Here is a 20,345-nt window from a genome sequence, read left to right as displayed (position 1 = left end):
ATTTCTAAATTGTATCGATTATTAAATTGCAAATGATTCAAATTTTAATTATTATATTTAATCGATGAAAAGAAATGATATTATTACGATGATGATGATGATAATGATGATGATGATGATAATGATGATGATGATGATGATTATTATTATTATTATTGCTATAAATATTATTATTAATGTTTGATAAAACTTGCAACGATCCTATATATATACCTAGATTTATTTAAATTGACAGTCACGTAGTTGATAAGGAATTTTTCCGAAAGACTAACTCGAAAGCTCCTACAGAAAATAAAAGAAGAAAATAAATGGACCAAACGTTGTTCCTCGTATTCGATGTTGAATTTCTTCTCTCGCTGCCACCGTGCATGGCTGCTGGATTTTCTTCTTCTGCAAACAACGAAATATACAAACAAATATTAATTTGAAATATTCGTTAAAAGTTTACTACTATTCATATTAGTTTAAATCCTTAAGAAAAATCCTTTCTTTTTTTTTCGGATCTTTATACAAAATAAATTTACTTCCCTTTGACTTTTTGATTTCAAGATATATTAGTTTAACATAATTTTGAATAAAAACAATGTTAATTTTAATCTTATTGTATTTACGTTACAAATAACGTAATATAAGATATTAATTATATACGTTTTATCGATTACAAATAATTTAATTTATATCGTATCGTATGTGTGTTCAATAAATTTAGAATATTTTATTTTCGTGATTATTGAAAAACCTAGCACGGAGAGCTCAATGTTCCATTAACTTTTTCACGATCACGTTCGATCTACTATCAAAAGTGGATTAAACTCGTCGACTGTTTTCTTCTTCTTGCTGAAAGACAGATATAAATTGATATCTTGAGCCATGAGTCGTGGTCGATTCCACTTCTCGTTTGTATGCACTACGCCGAGTTCTTCCATTATCTTTCCATTTCGATGAACTCCTGTTTTCAATTTTTTTTATTCTCACGGTATAAACGTATATAATCTGTACGATAAAGAATAGATCGATATTTTTTCAAACAATAAATTTTTATAAAATTACGCCCGAATTATGCGAACAAATATTTTTTTCTTATTATCGTTTTATATACTGAAAGATGATTTATTAAAAAAAAATCGTCTATAAATTTTATCTACCAATTAAAAAATGATCAATTATCTTACATTTTATTGGATAAAAAATTATTTTTATTATAAAAAAATACTATTTACTAACTGTATTCGACTGACCTTCGATAACGTGTATCCTGATGTAACTTGGCTTTGCATTGCTTGGTGAACAAGTATAATTAGCACCATGGGACAATCTAACTTTGTCTACTAGAAGAACCGAACCATTTTTCGTAGCCTCGACTTTAACTCCAGGCTCGTTATCATAATTGATCATACGATCATCGCGATACCAGAATATGTAACTAGGTGTTTCAGCAGCTGCCATTAACCGACATTCCAAACGTAAGTTCGAGCCCTGTTTTATATGTAGGTCTGGACTTCCAGGTATGACGGAGTAGGCGTCGGTAATGTTTAAACGAATCAATCGTTGTTTCATTGGTTCCGATTGTATCTTTAATTTAATACAAAATAATACGATTATATATTATTTATTCGTAACAGATTTAGCAAAAATTGATTAAGAAAAAGTTTCTAAAATCATTCCACATGCTTACAACATTTGTTTAAACTTACGAGCGAGGGGCTTCTAATTTTTAGATATACAAAAATTAGTATTAATTATACTTTTTGAAATTACCGAAAGATTATGGGTTTATTTTGTATTTTTTTAATGAGAGATTCATTTTAATCGCAGCATTTTTAATGTATTAACATTTCTGTCGAAGATTTGATAGAATGATATTAAGATTAGGTTATCCTATTATTGTAGTTTCCGAGTAAGTATAGTATGTAGTTATTGTCCGGTTGTAGTTCGTCACCATTCTATTCTCTCACACCGTATTAGTATTATACTATCACTACTGCTGTCCGATCGTGACTGGTCATAGCTACTGTTTGTCCAAGATAAACCTTTACTACCGTCGACCGTACGATTCATCACCATTGCCATTGGCATGCTATCTTATGCGATTAATATAAACGTATTGTGTTCGCGGATCAGACTATAGGAATATATTCTGTCGGTACGAAGTCGTCTCTTTGGAACTGGATTTAGTACTCATGAATAAATGACAATATAAACGAGTTAGGTCAACCATAGAAATACTTTCAACTATATTGTTTACTAGAAGATAACTTTCTCAAACAGTTACTAAAATGTCATCTGTATATTTCCTATACCGGTTATATTTAATCGAATATCTTGTATTATTCTTTTTCAGAATACTAGACAAAAAATTGTGCTTTAAGTTAGACAAATTTTCATATTTGTCAATTTTGAAAAAGTTAACAATTATTAACGTTTCTTAGAATAGGCAACCCTTTATATTCGTATTACGGACGAGTTACTCCTTAATATAGGCAATATATTTGTACAAACACAGGTGTTAGTAAATATAGTTGCGTAAAGAAACACGTTGTCGTACAAATGGTTGCCTATATTAAGGCACTCTCCTCCCAAAACTGATTTATATATACCCGTTATCATTATACATTCGCATTCTAAGTACATAGATATAAATAACTAAGAAATTATCTCACGTGGCACTCGTAGATACCACCGTCCTCGTGTTTAACATTCTTAATCCATAAATTCCAATTAGGTTTATCGGGTAAGACGATAAATCTCGTGTCTATGGAATACGTGATTCTCCCTAATGTTAAAAATTGTTTATCCTTCCTTCTTATCCATGTTACCTAAAATTCAGAAAAATTATCTTACATATATGTATTGAATTATTTTTTACCTGATTTCTTTATTTCTTCATATCTTCGTATTCATTAACTCAAAAAGCTTTCTTTAAAAGCGAACCGGTAAATCACTAGGCCAAATTATTCGACAAAGTGCGAATAACTATCGAATCTCGCAATTGTGCTACGTACTAATGTATCGAGAGTGTTAGTTTGTGAGAGAGAAAGGATAAAGTAACCACAAAGTCGCTTTTCATTCGTTTTACTCGTTATAAATCGAATCACTAACTCGGTCCAGTAAATTCTATTTATCAACGTTCGATAAAGTCGAGTTCGTAAGAGAAACAAAGCCCAAGACGAGCTTGAAAATTCAATGGTTTAATTCACCTAGAGTACGCGATAATTTAGATTACCATAATTGTTATACTACAGCCGAGATATTGCTTTTTCTTTTACAAAATGAACTCTTACTTTTTTTCTTTTTTTCATAAGAGAAAAAAATCGAAATTGTGAAAAAAGAAAAGGAAGAAAAAAGTAATAAGAATTTTCTTTTTCTTTTTTTTTTCTTTCTTTCCATTTTCTGCTTTCCTTCTAAACCAATGAAATCTGTATTTCTTCGCATATTATTATAAACATCGTATAAAACGGTACGGTTTTTTGTTCCGTATTATTAAAACCAGTATACAATAATCCTTTTTTTTTTTTAATAAAAACGACGAAATAATAGAGGAAATAAGTTTCTGACTTAAAACGAAAAAAAAAACAAAAAATAATTGAACTTTCTTCTTTTACTTCGTTAACTTTACAAGGACGTTTTACTGAAGAGATCGAAAATTAAAATCAGTTCGTAACTTTAATAAAAAGAAAGTTATGAAATGTTTTTTCTTGTTTTTTTTAGTCGCACCCCGTTATTTACAATGATCAACAATCGCTATATAAGTTATCTTTCTCTGCAAAAATTAATTAAAAATGTTCTTTCTTATACTACTTAAAAATGACTCACCAAATAAGTTTGGCTCTGTTTATACTACTTAAATCGATCATTTTTATAATACCATCAAGCTTCATTGAACCATATATTCGAATCAATTGTAAAACTTTTCATTGTTACAGCTTTAAAAAATAAGTAAAAACAAAATAAAACTTTATTTGTGTTTTCAACTTTTTGAATCGAAAGAGAAAGAGAAAATAAAAATTAAAAATACAAAACTATCGATTTAAGTTCAGTTGATCTTGTTTGATTTTTTTATATTTCTCTGTTGAAATCTCGTTGCTAGTCCGATTTAATCGACTAACGTAAGCCAGAATACGAGAGAGAGAGAGAGAGAGAGAAAGAGAGAGAGAGAAAAGGGGAGAGAGAGATGGAACCATTCGATTTCTCGTTAGAGAACATTCGTAACAACACTATGTACGAACACTATGACTAGTTCAGAAATTTATTGCATCTGAAATGGACGGCTATTTGCAAACGCCTCCTGTTACCATAGTCGTCCCTTTAATTATTGCAACATCGTCTATGCACCTGCCCATATACATAAAACCAATGTGTATGAGTTACAGTATAAACCGTTTATAAAACGTCAGTTAACTCAACGTTATTGTTTATCCTTCAAATTATTTAGGTCAGTACGGATACCCTGTACGGTTTGTATATTTGTAAAAGGATCTGAAAAAAAATTAAAAAAAAATATATCTACGCATAAATCGTTTATTAAACGTATGTATGTGTGTATGTGTGTGTGTTGTAGTGGTAAACTGTAGGTTATTGTTTATTCCTCAAATTGTTGAGGTCAGTATGAAAAACCTGTAATAATGTAATTTGCAGAAAAGAGTTATGAAAAAATAATTAAAAAAAAAAAAAAAAAAAAAAAAAAAAAAACTACAAAAAAGAAAAAGAAAAAGAAAAAGGTATAAAACAAATACTGCACTTTCATTAAATTCGTTGGTAATTTGTGTATAACTATTATATATACTAACAGTGTATAAATCTGTAAATACTAACTAAATAGATTAACAAAAACACAGAGATTCGGTGAAATGATGTTTGTGTTTAATCGGTAGTAAGTTGTCTTGTTGTCCTGTGTGCAACGTAACGTGATTATTTCAGCTAAAATCTCTCTCTCTCTCTCTCTCTCTCTCTCTTTGTTTGGATAATAATATACTCCGAGAGAAATCAAGGTAGAGAGAGAGAGAGAGAGAGAGAGAGAGAGAGAGAAGGCTAATATTCATGACTAATTTAAACGCTTTAAAGGTACAATGACGGTGTGAAACGAAAGGTTTCTTTGATAAAAACGACCTAGCCAAATACTCGACAAATTCAACATTTATTGGACATCAATGTGCTGTTAACTTTTAATTCATAAATTTTTATTGAGATATATGACCTGTAAATTTTCACACGTACACAATCTTCAATTTCATTCGATGAGTTTGATCCGACAAATCGATGAAACAAAAATTATCTATCCTATTTTTTTTCATTTTAAAACGCGATATTTCCATTTTCCGAAAGAAAAGAAAATAAAGTGACACAAAACGAAACAATAAAGGAAACCTGTCAAAGTTATAGCATTGAATGCGATAAAAAGAAAGCAGAAAAAGAAGAAGTAGAAGACGAAGTAGAAAAAAAATAAAGAAAAAATAGGGGTAAAGATGAAAAAGTATTGGATGAAGAATAAGAATAAGAAGAAGGATAAAGATGATAGTGAAAGGGGGGCTGGTGGTGGTGGTGGTGGTGGTGGTGCTGCTGCTGCTACTGGTTCGAGAAGAAGCAGGTTGAGGTGAAAATGGTGAGCGGGGTGAAGGGGGTGAAGAGAATCTGAAGAGGTGGGTTGTGGGAGTAAAAGCGAGGACGACACGCACCATGAATAAAAGATGACGATGCTTCGTATGATTCTCTGCGTGTCCATGGTGTCACTGGCATATTGATTGCCTTCTTTGGTGCTTTTCGACGTTGCAGCTTGCAAGCAAGCCAACCGACAAGTATACGTCTGCTTAGAATGTGAACCTATTATCTACAGCTTTTCGCGTATGCGCGTTTCTATTGCTGGGTATCATGCTGGCTTACTTCGTTGTTAGCTTAAAAGTGTATATAAGTGTGTACACGCGTATGTATGTGTATGTGAGTTTTCACAGCTTCAACTATACTAAACATCGTCGCTCAATACTTGAGTTTACGATAGACCATTTCTTATGATCCTTTCGTTTACCTAATTTACGTATATGTGTATGGATATTTTGACGTTGCTTTTTCTGCGAAAAGAAAATGATAGAGGAAGAGAGAAAGAGAGATACTTGAAGAAAAAAATGTAAAAATGTAGGATAGGCAAAGTATGAAAAATAAATAGGCATTGTTATGGGGATAAATAAAAGATAAAAATAAATATTTATATATAATATAATATAATAGGATAATTTTATTATGGCCCTCGTTCAATTTGTTTTCACTTCTTCCTATCCTTTTCTCTCGTTGTCTTTTTTCTTTTTAAGTAGAAATTTTATCGCGTCGATTAGGCACGCGGTAATAGAATTTTTGGTTAAATGTCTGTAGTATTTGTTTGAAAGATACTTGTGAACAATGTTTTGGAAGTTAAATTCTGACGATAGAGACCAAAATTACGTCGAGATTAATTAAAGAAGTAACGTTTCTCTGCTGATCGTATATTGATTCTTCGACTATGACGTTAATTACGGAAAATCCGATTGCTAGTGCCTTGCTGAACGTGTCATTCTCATCCGGTAAATGATAAAACTGTCAATCATTCGACGAAACAAATCGCGTTCGGTATTGTCGCAACCGAGTTAATCAATTTTGAAATTCCCACCACGTCAATTCTAATTAAACCGTGATCGCTTTTGCTCACTTTAATTCATATATGGAAAAAACAAAACAAAACAAAAAATCTCGGAGAAATGGAGAATAAAATAAAACAAAAAGCTCGATTTGACAGGCACATGTAGAAAAATTTTTCGCAAATATTTGTATCGATTAGCACGCACGCATGCACGCATGCACGAATTAACGAATGGTGTAAAATATTCTTCAATTTGTAAAGAAATATTGTGTTATTTTTCCAATTTGATCAACAAATTTGTATTTCATTTCCTCATCCCCACCCTCCCACCTCCCTTCGTTAGCCTAGATTTTGTTCAAAATTAATTGACGCCAAATTCCAACGGTTCGCATAATATATTATATTTTTTCTTTTTTGTTCTCTTGTCCCCTTTCAGTTACCTTGGTTTCATTTTTTCTCTCGATTATAGGATAGAAAATAAATTACAATTTCTCCGAGTAACATTGATATAACTCGATAATATTTCAACTAGTACAATGACAAAATTCTATTTCAATTCTCATTTATTCATTTGCATATTTTATTTAAGTTCAACGTATATATATAAAATATCGTACTCGTTCATTAAATTACTTTACTTTTCTTTTTATGTGGTTTTTTTTGTTTTCAATTTTTATGTCGTGTGATACTTAAAAAAAAAAAAATAAGTCACCACAAATTTATCGCCCCCCTCTTTTTTTCCCCCTAATCACGATACTTTCATTTTTAATATCTTTTTGAACGATTAATTCTATCCTTCGTTGCAGTTAACTTTCTTTTTCTTTTTCTTTATTTCTTTTAACGTCACGTGACAATCGATATGTTAAACTTTATCGACTTTGGATATTTCCCTTTTATAACCATTTTACGAGAACTGAACGTAAAGTTCGATGGGACTTGTCGAACCGTAGCAGAGAAATGTCGTCTGATATCGTTTAATAATTTACGATGAACATAAATATTTGTCCATTTTATTATTCTTTCTTCTTACGTTACGCACTTGACAATTACGATGTTACGTCGACAAAATATTAGAAAAATTTATCGAAATGTTCACCTGTCATATTCCATGTCCTGTCGTAACCAGAGACAGGAATGTATTTTTATCATCCGAGGTCCTAAACGTAAAATTATTCGAAACCACTATAATGCAAGTTTATCAAATGCACACATTTTTTATTAACATACCACGCTACTTATATTTTTTTTTATGTTATCGTAAATTATGACCATTTTTTTACAACGACAAAAAATATATGCATATATAAATAATAATTAACATAATTATTAAACACCAATAAAATTTTTAATTCGTAATCGCAAATATTTAAAAATTAAATGTATACAAATAAAAAACAAATTTAAATAGTGAATTTCAATTGAAAAATACAAAAATGAGTCGTCTGATCTGTATGTGCTAACTTCAGATGTTCAAATTTGATAAACCGATACAGAGTTCAGTACTAGTTTGAGCATTATGGTAATTTATGGACTTGTTGTTTAAGGGTACATTTAGAAATCGTGAATAGATATGTTACGAAAGGTACACTGATCGTTGGTTAATTCGACATGGCTGATCAAGTAGGCGAACAGTACATGAGTACCGAGTTACGAGTACACGAGTAACACGACAGCTTGCTATGTGTCAGGGCTTTGATTATCAAACGAACGTCGCGTTCTGTACGAAACCGCATTTAACTTTATTCGATCGATCGACACCAATAGAATTAATATTTTCTCAATGATGTTTTTGTTATTTCTCGTAAACAATATAAAATTGTATACTTTAGACCCCAGAAAATAACAGAATTGTAATCAAATTTCTAATTTAATTTCACGATTAACTGTGTTGTCCAATTTAAAGAAAAAAACTGGTGTGTGTACTTATGTACGTACGTAAGAAGTTATACTTCTTTGCCGTACCAAAACGAATATAACCTCAATAACCTCAAAAATAACTTCAAAAAAAAAACTTCAAAGAAAATACATAACTTAAAAAAAAAAAATAATTATTATATATACATATAAGAAAGAATAAAAAAAGAAAAAGAAAACATGAAATCGCTTTGCCGCGCGTAGTAAATACTGACAAACTTCATGGTGTCGTTTTTCCAGACGCTCGGAACAAAATCACTCCCCATTACATTTTCCCCAACGCGCCAAAAGAAGTATAACTTCAAAAATTTCATTAGGATTCTAAATTTCACTAGGATTTTAAATAAAAAAAAATATGTATATATTTCGGTTAAATTTCTAGTTAAATTCCCAAGATCACGTGATATAGGATTACACTGAAGTTTATTATAATGTTTAAAATATAACTATGGGAATGATATATGCCTAGTTAGAGTATATGTAGGGTCTTAACATGTTCACCTATGAAATTCGAAGTTATGTAGCAATAGATTCGAACGAAACGTATTAAACGGTTTTCACAGTTTAATCGTCGAAGATTAATTTCCTGAACAGTTTCTCTCGACGTAAATTGCTTAGCCAAGAGCAGGCTTTCCCTATGCCTGTAAAACCACGAAGCACTCTCTAGTGTAACTGCTAGTTGTAAAGTAGGCGTTATTCTCCTTGTAATTTCCATCCGACCGATTCGTCGACCACCAGCACTATACACTCCCCCTATAGATTCTACAATATCTTTCAGTATGAATAATTGCTTTTATATTTTAACAAATTATTATTATTATTAGTAGCATTATCATCTAATAATTAATAAACTTTTTGACTTAAAAAGAAAAAAAATCTGACAAGAAAAATCTTGAATTTATTTTGATAAAAATTTTCATTGCTGAACAATATTTCCAACAATAATCTGAGAAATTTATTATTATTATTGATGTTATCTCATAATTTATTATTCTTGACACTGATTATTTTTATTATTAATATTTCTTAGTCTGTATATGTGTGTCTCAGAGAAAAATTTTCTGACCATTAATAAAATGGCGTATAAAAGAATAGATTTACGTAGGTTGATTTTAATTTAATTATAATTTATGTAAAATTATAGGTACTACGTTTGCAAATAAAATTATTATATATATAACTATCATTGTATTTTTTGTTTTTAAAGTTTTTGAATGAAGATTTGAAATGATATTTATAGTTTAATCGGATTGATATTATATCGTAATATGTTTGTTCGGTTTCGAAGTATTTGAAATGACAATTATTTGAAATGATATCGTAATAGAATAGTTTTTTTAATTAGGAGTTTTAAGAATGTTAGTTTTTGAAAGATTTATTGGAATGAACAGATGACATAGATGCGTTTCTAACAGCGAATTATAAGCGGATATAGGTTGGATCGTAGTTAGCTTGAGGTATTAGTCTCATCAAACGAGAATGCCATTCCGGCTTCGACACGTTGGATATGCCGTATCATGCAAGTCCTATTCGCCAATGGTTTGATACATATGTCTATGTATTTGTGTTGAACCCAATATATGTATTTGTGTAGGTGTGTGCTGCTTATATTACTGCTGAATTAATCACAGGAGTCAAGTGTAGATCCGAGGAAAACATCGTTGCATCTTACTCAAAACGATACATACAAACATACAACAAACATTTACACATACGCACATAGAGAAAGATGTATATACTTACAATTAGATATACATGTATACGTTAGAATATCGAAAGCAAGAGAAACGTGAGCTATTTGATGAAATCGAATTTACACTCGAAACTCGATCGATCCAAAACTATCGAGATTAATGATACGTGAAACATATTCAAGGAATATTAAGTTCAATTTAATCGTTTCATTCATTAAACGTACCTCTATTAAATATGTTTTCTATCTTATAATGAATATTTATCAGGCTGATCATTTATTACGAGTGACATCGCGTTTATTGTATTATTCTTAAGACTGACGTTCATTGATGTTAAATCCTTTTTTTTCTAAATAATTTGATTTTTTGATTGAGAATATTTAAATATTTTTATATACATCTAAATTCTGTTTTTTTTTTCAATCCAATTTTTCTCTGTCATGGGAGTAATTTTTGTTAAATATAAAATTGGATGTAAAGTATAACACATTTTGTTCGGATCGATGTCAATTAGGATTATTGAAATGTATAAAATTTAATACAATAAAATAAAATAAAGCAAAACTAGGTCATAAAATTATTCAAGGCTATTGTTCCAATGTGTTCCTTCCAAACTTCGAATTAATTGTTTTATTGCAATTTTTATATCACAATCTTATTATCAAATTGTGCGTCAAGTAATTAAATGAAATCAAATTAGATCACAAAAATTATTCAAAGTCATTTCAGTGTATTCCCCTTCCTTCTCCTCTCCTCTCCTCCCGAAATCTCGAATTAAATTTTTCTATTGCTATTTCCGCACCGGTAACTCTTAATTGTACAAAACTTTGAATGAAATACAATAATTGATGTTGATTAAAATTAGAACACAAAGTACTATATATAGGATTTAATTAAAGGGAATAAAACTAGAAATGAATTATAATACTAAATGAGGGTAGTAAAGACAATGATATTAAAATACAACGGAGAAAATCATTGTCAGTAAGAAAAGTCTTAGCCATTAATGTCAGTAACCGTGTATATATTGTGGAGGGATTGTTAAGTGGGCTATTTCCGTAAGCTCGTTTCTTTGCCTATTGTTTCGGTAAAGGTTCCATTTACCACTCCCGACGAACGTTTACCCTCTCGTTCGAACGAGCCCATCAAGACAACTGTCGACGATCTGTCATCGACACAAAAAAAAAAAAAGAAAAAGAAAAAAGAATAAGAAACGAATGGTTAAATCGAACGATCCAATAATCACGATCAATAACCATTAGGGGTTGTATTTTCATTTATTATGGGGGGAGGGAAAAGTAAACGCTTCGATAAAAATAATTATTGGTTTTTTTTCTACGTTTAATCGGAACACACTCGTTTACGGATAAATCATTCTCATTATAAAATATCTAAATAATATAAATATAAACGATTAATAGTGGAATAAATTTATCGATGAGTTTATATTCGAAAGATTATTATTAATATTTATTCATGTATCTCGTGAATTGATATTAAATAAATAAATAATTTGTGATAAAGTTTTGAGCGGATTTGTTCAATTACTTTATTTGTTTTACAACGTTTTCGACGAATATTAAGAATAAATTGTTATATATATTTTTTTTTCTTTTTTTTTTTCTTTTGAGGGAGTTTCATGTTCAACGAAGTTCCGTAAAATATCGATAACGAATTTTTCGTTCGTATGCCTCGGGAATGTAAATAGGTTGAAATTTTTTTATGGAGTATGGCGTACTATATATTTTTAGAACGTGTAGCAAATATGGTACAGTGTACTGTAAAAACCATTCTAATGTTTAACTTCCACATCAAAGCTATCCAGAATACATATAAATATATTAGGGGTTTGAAAATTGAATTGACAGATTTCCACAGTATGAGGAATGTTGTTAAATTTTATTTTCATCTTTCGAGTCGATGATCTTTCTTTGCATCTTACCGTTCGACCTCGTTTCTCTTATTTCTAATAGATGAAGCAACTTTTAGTGAGAAGACACGTCTGCGAAATAAGCTATCTCGTATTTTAAAGTTTGACCCGAGAGAAACGAAAAATGTCACAAAAAGAAAAGAAAAAAACTTATATATGCATATGTAAAGAAAAAGATAGAATATGTACATATAATTTCATGGTTAATATTTAGATGGGATCTAAATTAAAATATATTGTAATTAAAGGATGATAGAATTTTATGTTATTGAAACTGGATATCAACGTGACGACTCGAAATAACAAAAATTGAAGCAAAAAGAGAGAAGATTGATATATTTTAAATATCTAATGGATCTATGTATATTTTTCAAATATACGTTCTGAGCAACGTCACGTGTATGACATCCTGGATTTTGTTTAGAAAATCCGACATCATACGTATGTGACAGCTTTAAAATAGAAAAAAACAAATTATGCTATGTATAAATTTTTCTCCACAATTTTTTGTTCCTGTATAATTGTGATATAGTAAATATATGTTGAATTATAGTATTTTAGTAGTAAACGAAAAATACTGTTGTGCTATACGTTCCTAGCCATTTGTATCAATTTTAGTATACGCTGGAACTAATTTCGTGTAATTTCTTCAATGAGAAGGGATTTTTCTTTCGATTAGTTTTTTGTTCCTGAACAGTTGTAGTATAGTAAATATGTGTTATAAATTATAGTATTATAGTAATAATAGGAAACTACTGTTGTGCTATAGGTTCCTTGCCACGTGTATTCATTTTCCATACACGTTGGAAATAATTTCGTGTAATTAAAGGTGGCGATTTTCTTTGATAAGAAAGTGGCGATCGGCGAAAGGACTAGAGACGAATCGCACGATTAGCCAACGAGTGCTGAGCTTCGCACAGGAATTGGGTCGTACAAACATTTAATCTCCTTTTCCTTCTCGACGTGTTCGACCGTAATCCGATACGCCGTGCGTTTATTTGGAGCTTGGCGAGTTCTCAAAGAGAGAAAACAAAAATAGAAAGAAAGGAAAAAAATAAGAGAGATAAAAAAAAGAAATAAATCGATAGATAAAAAGATAGATAGGTAGATAGATAGATAGATAGATAGATTGAGAATTCAGGGAAAAATCTTTTCGGCCAATTCGAATCTTCGGTTCAACGAAAGGTGGTCGCATTGTCACGATAATTCCTTTCCCGTTCTCTTTTCTTCTTCTTATACTTCTTTTTCTATGTCTTTCATTTTCTCTTTCTCTTTCCTTCTCGTGGTGTAATTAACTCCTGTCAGATGCACGTGCGTTCCAAAGCAGCACGGAAAGGGGAAGTTCCGGAAGAGAAGAGAATGGGTAAGAAAGGAAGCAATGAGTCGGGTGGGGGGAGAGGGGGATGTGCATCAAACTGATTTCTTTGTTACCCTCGTTGAAACATCTCGATCGATCTATCGAAAATAATTTCTATTCGATATTACTACTACTCCTCCTATCAAATTTATTCTCGTTTTTTTTTACTTTTTTTAATCTGCCGTAATTGTATATTAAATTCTTTTACTTTTTATATTTTAATTATTAATTGGACCTGATTTATTTATTTGAGCAAAAAATTAGCACACGTTATACTATACAAAATTATTAAACAAATGTTATACTTTGTAAAATAGAGTATTCGTCCTAATTTGTATGAGATTTTTAATGTTTTTAGATAGTTTACGAACAAATATTATTCTACGAAGTCTCGAATTTTAAAGCTCAAAAATTTTCGTTTAACCCTATGGTACTTAAAAAAAGAAATATAAAAAAAATATATCTAATATAAAAATAAATTTTAATTAAAAAAATAAAAGAAACGTTGAGAGAGAGAGAGAGAGAGAGATAAAACGAATAATATTGCATAATAGAATGAGAGTATTTATGCAGGCGGATCAATAATATCTGAATTATTAATCGTCAACAAGTAAACTTATCCTTCGTCAGAAACGTTGCAAAGTGAAAATCAATTCCACGTATCCTTCCTACCTAGTGGTAATGGTCACCAACAGAGGATCAAAGCTACTCATGACGCAAGACACACATATATATACACATACATACACATATATACATGGAGACAGAGATAGAGAGATATATACCAACGTTCAAGAGAGTTTAAAGGACAAAGGAAATGCAATTCTCTCGTGCAATTTCCCCCGCGGCGTCGAACGAAGCACACTGGTCTGAAATTGACCGCTTCAAAGAGAAGCAAAAGCCAACGGCCACCGTCCAACGACGAACTTATTTCCATGCGAGGAGGAAGAAGGATCAAATAAGAAGAAAGGGAGGTAGTAGAACACTTTACGCGTTTCTCATGGTTTGTTTGCTAACCTCCTCGCTTCCTTGTTACCTTGCCTCCCGTGGCTTGCTTTTAAACTCCGAAAGGAATCGTAAAACACGATTGAGTGCATTAAAAAGAGATAAACAACCCCTTTACAAAAACATTCCATTTCAATTTCATTCCTATTGTATTATTTTTCAATATTCCTTCCATTAAATGAATTTTTATCAAGATATTTTCTTTCTAATATACTCTTTCTACCTAACAATATCCTGTATTTCTTATATTCCTGCATTCGTGTATTTATTGTTCAGACATTCGGTTACCCGGAAAAAAATTACGGACAAAATAAATGAGTATATAGTTTATATATAAAATAATATAATATTTGAATAAAATATACAACAAATATATTACTCTATTAATAAATCTGCCCGAGAACTTCTCGCTTTAGCAAGATATAATACTTTTATTATAATGTTGTTTTCCTATGTAATACTAGCAAACAATTTTCTTACCCTATCTCTTTCTTTGGATAAAGAGAAGCTGAAGAACAGGAGCTTGTAGTCTAAACCGAACTGGAGTTTACTCTTGTGGCATAGTTTTTTGACGAGAGCCAACTTGACACTTGCAACATTAATGCAGAGAAATTACGTCCGGGTGAGGATGGATGCCCTCCTAGACGTACTTCTATACGAAAGACGTTGCTTTTTGCTATTCCCCCTCCCCTTCTTCTCCCTCTCTCTCACTCTCTCTTTCTCTCTCTCTTAAGCGAGTTCCCTTTCATCTTGCCAAGGTTCGTTGCATGTAATATATTCGCGGAAGGTGCTTTCCAACTCTCGCGATTTCTCGACCCTACACTTCTTTCTCATGAGAACTAGCCTTTGGCTTGAATACCCCAGTAGACCAGTTCGATTATTTATTTACGTCTACTGTGAACGAACTTCTAGCTTTTTATTCTTTCTCTCTCTCTGTATTTTTCTTTGTTTCTTTGTTAATGGTGTGCACATTTACGCGCACCTAGTTTCGCTTTATTTCAAGCGTATGATTTGGAAGAATTTCTTTTTCTCTGTGTGATAGGATTTTTTTCATCCCTTCGTATTTATGTGATTAAATTGCAGTTACTTCAGTGGTATGATCTTTTCTTTTTTTTTGTAAATTTTTATCACTGTTTACACGTGTACGTGTTAGAGTGTTAAGTGTGTTTTATTATTTGACATTTTGTATCCCTATGGATATACGCGTGTACGTGCATACAAATTTTAGTTTCTTTCGTTGTACGATTTGAAGGAAATTTTTATAATTCTGTGTGTACAAATTTCGAATTACTTCACACTTATTTTATTCTTTTCAATCTTTTTGTTTAATTTATTTAATTTTTTTGAGACTAACACCACGCGTGTGTATAATTTCATCTCAAAATTGTGAAATGTTATTTCTTATGATTGCGAATAATAATTTGATTATTTTTTCAAATATAATAATAATTTATATATCCAATAAAATTTATAGCTCGGAGAAGGATCTGAATTTCTTTTCAAAAAGTTTGAATCGAAGAATCAGCACAATTATTCTTCCTGAAGTTTCTCTAACAAGTGACTTTTTACGAGTTTGGGTTGTCAAGTCAATACTCAACCCCTATTAGTCGCCTTTTACGACAAGCAGAGAATACTGTGGATATATTCTATCCCCCTACCCACAAGGGGTTTGGATAACAATAATAATAATAATAATAATTTCAATGATTTTTAAAAACGAATTTATGAAGTTGTAATTTTAAATCACATCAAAACCAAAGTGATGATTTTCCTTGATGAATAAATATGAAAATAAATAATAAAAAAACCTAAAATCTTAGTCAAACGTATTAAACATAAATTTCGACGTTAATCACAATTATATTCAATATTTATTTCATTTAGAATTGTATTATTGTTTAAAATATAAATAAAATGATTTACTTACTAAGCCAGGATGAGTAAACATACAAGGAAGTACAGCAGTACCGCCATTTTGTGCAAGGACATCTGTCACGAGTTCCCCACGTCTGATAACATCCTTCGTACCATCATCATCATCATCACTTTTTTCATTCCCCACCGTGGTAGTGGTGGTGGTGGCAGTGGTGGTGTTTATAGTATTTACTGCATCTAACAAACACAAACCATGACACAATTTTTACATTTTCCAATTACACCGTTCATACAGTCCTTGAAAGTTAACATTTAATTCAAGCCGCGTATTAAACTTTAAAATACATTGTTTCGTTCAAGGTTATATATTAAAACGTTTATGGTAGTAGGAGGTTAACATGTTTGTGTGTGCTACAGGATTATGTACACTAAGAGTTAAGTGGAGACTTGTTACATGGTCGAAATGAAAAAAAAAAACAAAAAGTACCAGGTAAACTCATTTCGAGCATTTCTCTCGAATGTTCTCCCGACTGTCGTCGTCTGAGGACAAAACGTGGAATGAAATGGTTTGTCAGAAGGAGAAAGAGAGAAAGAGAGTGAGTGAGTGAGTGAATGAGTGGGAGAGAGAGGGAGAGAGAAGGGGACATAAACGTTCACCGCTAAAACTTTACTCCTGCGGTATATTGGTAAAGTTCGTCGGCTTGTTGTTTGGGTCGAAAACTTTCTCGAGTTCGGATTTATTTGCTTTGCCTTACAGGATTCGACATTTAAACTAAGCTTCCTACCTACTTTCTAACGATTTTCTTGTCTTTGCTATATTTTATATTGTCCCTAATCCCCATCCTCTTCCCCCTTCCTCTTCTCCCTTTACATTTTCTTCCTTCGTGGAATTTATTTCTAGTTAATTTTTTTTATCCTATTAGTTATTCGACGTTTATCCAATTACTATCAGATTTGAAGTTTTATTCTAACGATTCGGGTCGAACGAGATGTGTGTGTGTGTGTGTTTGTGTACGTGCATGTTCGCGCGTGTGCATATGCGAGTATGTGAGTAGGTAAGCGATTTAATGGATCTATAGATGCGTTTTGCCATTTGGGATTTGCTATTCCAAAGTCGTCGATCAATGTGAGAGCCCATTAATTATACCTCGAGTTTCTTGGAAACTTCTAGGAAGTTTCTCGGGGGGTAATAGAGAGTTTATACTAGCCTAGAGAGATAACGACGCCCTCGACGCGAAACAGCTCTACACACACACACACACACACACACACATATATATGTAAATATTATAATCATTTTAAATTACTGCGTATTTACATGGGTTTTGATCGAAATTTATTTCTACGACGTGTATATTGATTTAATTTTAATTGATTCAATACAAAATGCAAATTAAAATTATGAGAAAAAACAGCACTGGCAAAATATTTTCTACGTATTTTTGTACTTTTTTTGTGATTGGTTATTATTATTATAATTTTACGTAAATATATTATGTGTGTGTGGGTTTTGTATATGTGTGTATGATTAATTTATTGTAAATGTAACATTAATATCACGAGGAAATAATAATAAGGAAAAGAAAATTCTTTGTGTGTATCTGTTGACCGGAAACAAGAAAGAAATAAAAAAGGTTGTTCTTTTGCTCTCGTGATATTTTATACAAATGAACGATAGGAGAGAATCCTTTTATATTCTTACTGTTCCGTTTGAAAGATCTTTTTCTAGTGGATATATCGAGAATGGAATCACTAAGTATTTCCTTTCCTTTACTTTGACAAGATCTTTGAAATTCGGATGAACGGATGAAAAAGAACTATGAAAATATGTGTCAAAGGAGTGAATAAAATATACATGAAAAAAGAAAAAAAGAAACAAATCAATTCGAAGTAGACGAAAATCTCTTGAAATACAATCAATATGATACGAATTACGATAAAATAATTATTGTAATTAGGGCGCGGGCGGAGGGGGTTAGGGAGGTAGAAAGAAGTAAAAGAAGAAAAAAGAAAAAAAAAAGAAAAATTATATAAACAAACTAATCGAATAAAATAATAACATAAACAAGGATGGTAGTTAGTAGTAAACCAGGATTTCGGTAATTACACGAGCTATTCCTTTAACTATGCAAACGGAAGAGACGTTAGCCACAGTGGCGTTGGTGGCTAGCAGAATTTCAGATTCTGGGCCCCTTTCATGGCTGTGGTATACGTTGCTATACGTTTCCCTAAACCACCACAGTGTCTACTGGTAACGCGAGAAACTGCCATCTTGTTTGACGAGACTTTCCTTAAATTGCATTAGCTATTAAAGCGGGTACTTTAAAATTCTGGTTCTCTTAACATTTCCATCTTCTTCTTTTTCTTTTCTCTCTCTCTCTCTCTCTCTCTGTCTATCTTTTTGCATCGTTGGTATGCCTAGCTTGTGCATACCGTTCTGGACAACATTTTCTATCTCACTCACTCTCACTCAACTCATTCACTTACTCTCTTACACTGTTTAATTCAATCCCCCGACTCAGAGAAACGTTATCTCTCGATGTTGTTAGTGAGGTGGGGTAAAGTTGGGTGGTTTGGATGCAGGGAGAGGGTGATGAGAGTTAGTGGGAGGGAATTAACTCGGACTACCAACGGACTATATGCGCTATTTGGCTAAGACCCGACGAAACCCTTTCAAGACCCTTAGATGAAATCTTTTGCGAATTTTCTCCTAATTAAATCCCTTTAGTCTAACCCTCATTAAATCTCTTACCTACACGTTTTTTATTTTTCATCATCATTTTATTAATTTCTGAATATTAATGAGAATATATATATTTCAATGCGAGGGGAAATTTTAATTCGAGCGTTTTTTTTTATGTATAGAAAAACATTTAAATAACTTACGTCAGTTTATTAAAAAAAATATATATATATACCCTTATATTTATAAGGGTTGCGTCTCTTGAGATCTGATCTGAATTCTTATTATACAAGATATCTTTCTTTCTAAGGCAACGATGTAATTCCATCGGTTATCCCTATATATCCATACTTATATTTCTTTCTATATCTATATTCGCATTTTGATATCGTATAGGTATCTATCATAAAAAATTCATAAACCAATTCGTTTGAAATCACATTCGTGTTAAATTGTTAAGTTTTTATAATTTCTATAAAAAGTACATAGGTAATAAATATTCTTAAGGATAATAGAAAAATTGACATCTTGTCTGAAAAATTAAAAAATACAAATAAAATTTCTTTTATTTATTATTTTAAATAAATAAAATAAAATTGACATAATATTGTAATAAAAATAAAAATAAAATTGTTAAACTTATAAAATAAAAAAAAATTACATTAAAATAAAAACTATTTCGAATTAAATTTAAATTAGTATTTTCAGTAAAGATATATTCTTACTAATTTTACTTAAATTTAATTTTACATATATACATATAAACTTAATGTTTTATTTTTCTATTCAGCTAATATTTTCTTGTCACTTTATTTCATTAACGAAATACTTCATGGAAAAAGATCTCACTACCTTTTCTATCTTTATTTTTCTCTTACAAATCTTATCCGTAGATTTGCTCTATCTCGATCTCAAAGTCGATTAGAATGAAATTGGAAGAGAACAAGTCTCCAGATGCTTCCTTCGCGAAAACTTAGCTCGCTGCTTGGACGATGCCATTACGAAGGAAACGAGTGTCGCGAATCACCTTAATTATCTCTTAACTCATTCTACAGGATACGCTTTGTTCGATTAAGGAAAGCGAGTGTCTTTGTTTTAACCGCTCGTAAACTAACCTGTTTTCTACTATGTCTTTTTAAACTCTTCATTTGAAATTCAAAGTTTTGGATAAAAACAAATTTATTTATTTTTTTCACTATTATTATCCTTCCAAATTTTATTTATAATATAACATTATTCATATTTTTCTTCTTACTCGGCTACAACATAAATAATTTTTTTCA

At 31.1% G+C, this 20,345-nt stretch overlaps 1 protein-coding gene across 8 annotated transcripts in view; it reads right to left on the bottom strand.

Moving 5' to 3' along the window:
- Nucleotides 1-206: 206 nt before the first annotated feature.
- LOC122523088 (neural cell adhesion molecule 2-like) overlaps nt 207-20,345 on the bottom strand; it is an 85,289-nt gene continuing 65,150 nt past the window's right edge. For all 8 annotated transcript variants that reach the window (XM_043644654.1, XM_043644653.1, XM_043644647.1 and 5 more), the window contains 4 exons: nt 16,432-16,616; nt 2,661-2,816; nt 1,239-1,572; nt 207-390 (listed from right to left, as the gene is read on the bottom strand). In XM_043644654.1, the coding sequence (XP_043500589.1) occupies nt 236-390; nt 1,239-1,572; nt 2,661-2,816; nt 16,432-16,616 (830 nt within the window). In that variant the 3' untranslated portion in view covers nt 207-235. The remainder of the gene's footprint in view (nt 391-1,238; nt 1,573-2,660; nt 2,817-16,431; nt 16,617-20,345) is intronic.

The sequence above is a fragment of the Polistes fuscatus genome, unplaced genomic scaffold (genome assembly GCF_010416935.1).
Source record: "Polistes fuscatus isolate 324 unplaced genomic scaffold, CU_Pfus_HIC Scaffold6, whole genome shotgun sequence".
NCBI lineage: Eukaryota > Metazoa > Arthropoda > Insecta > Hymenoptera > Vespidae > Polistes > Polistes fuscatus.
The sequence above is the reverse complement of the archived record's forward strand: the minus strand, read 5'-3'. Positions and strand labels throughout refer to the sequence as shown.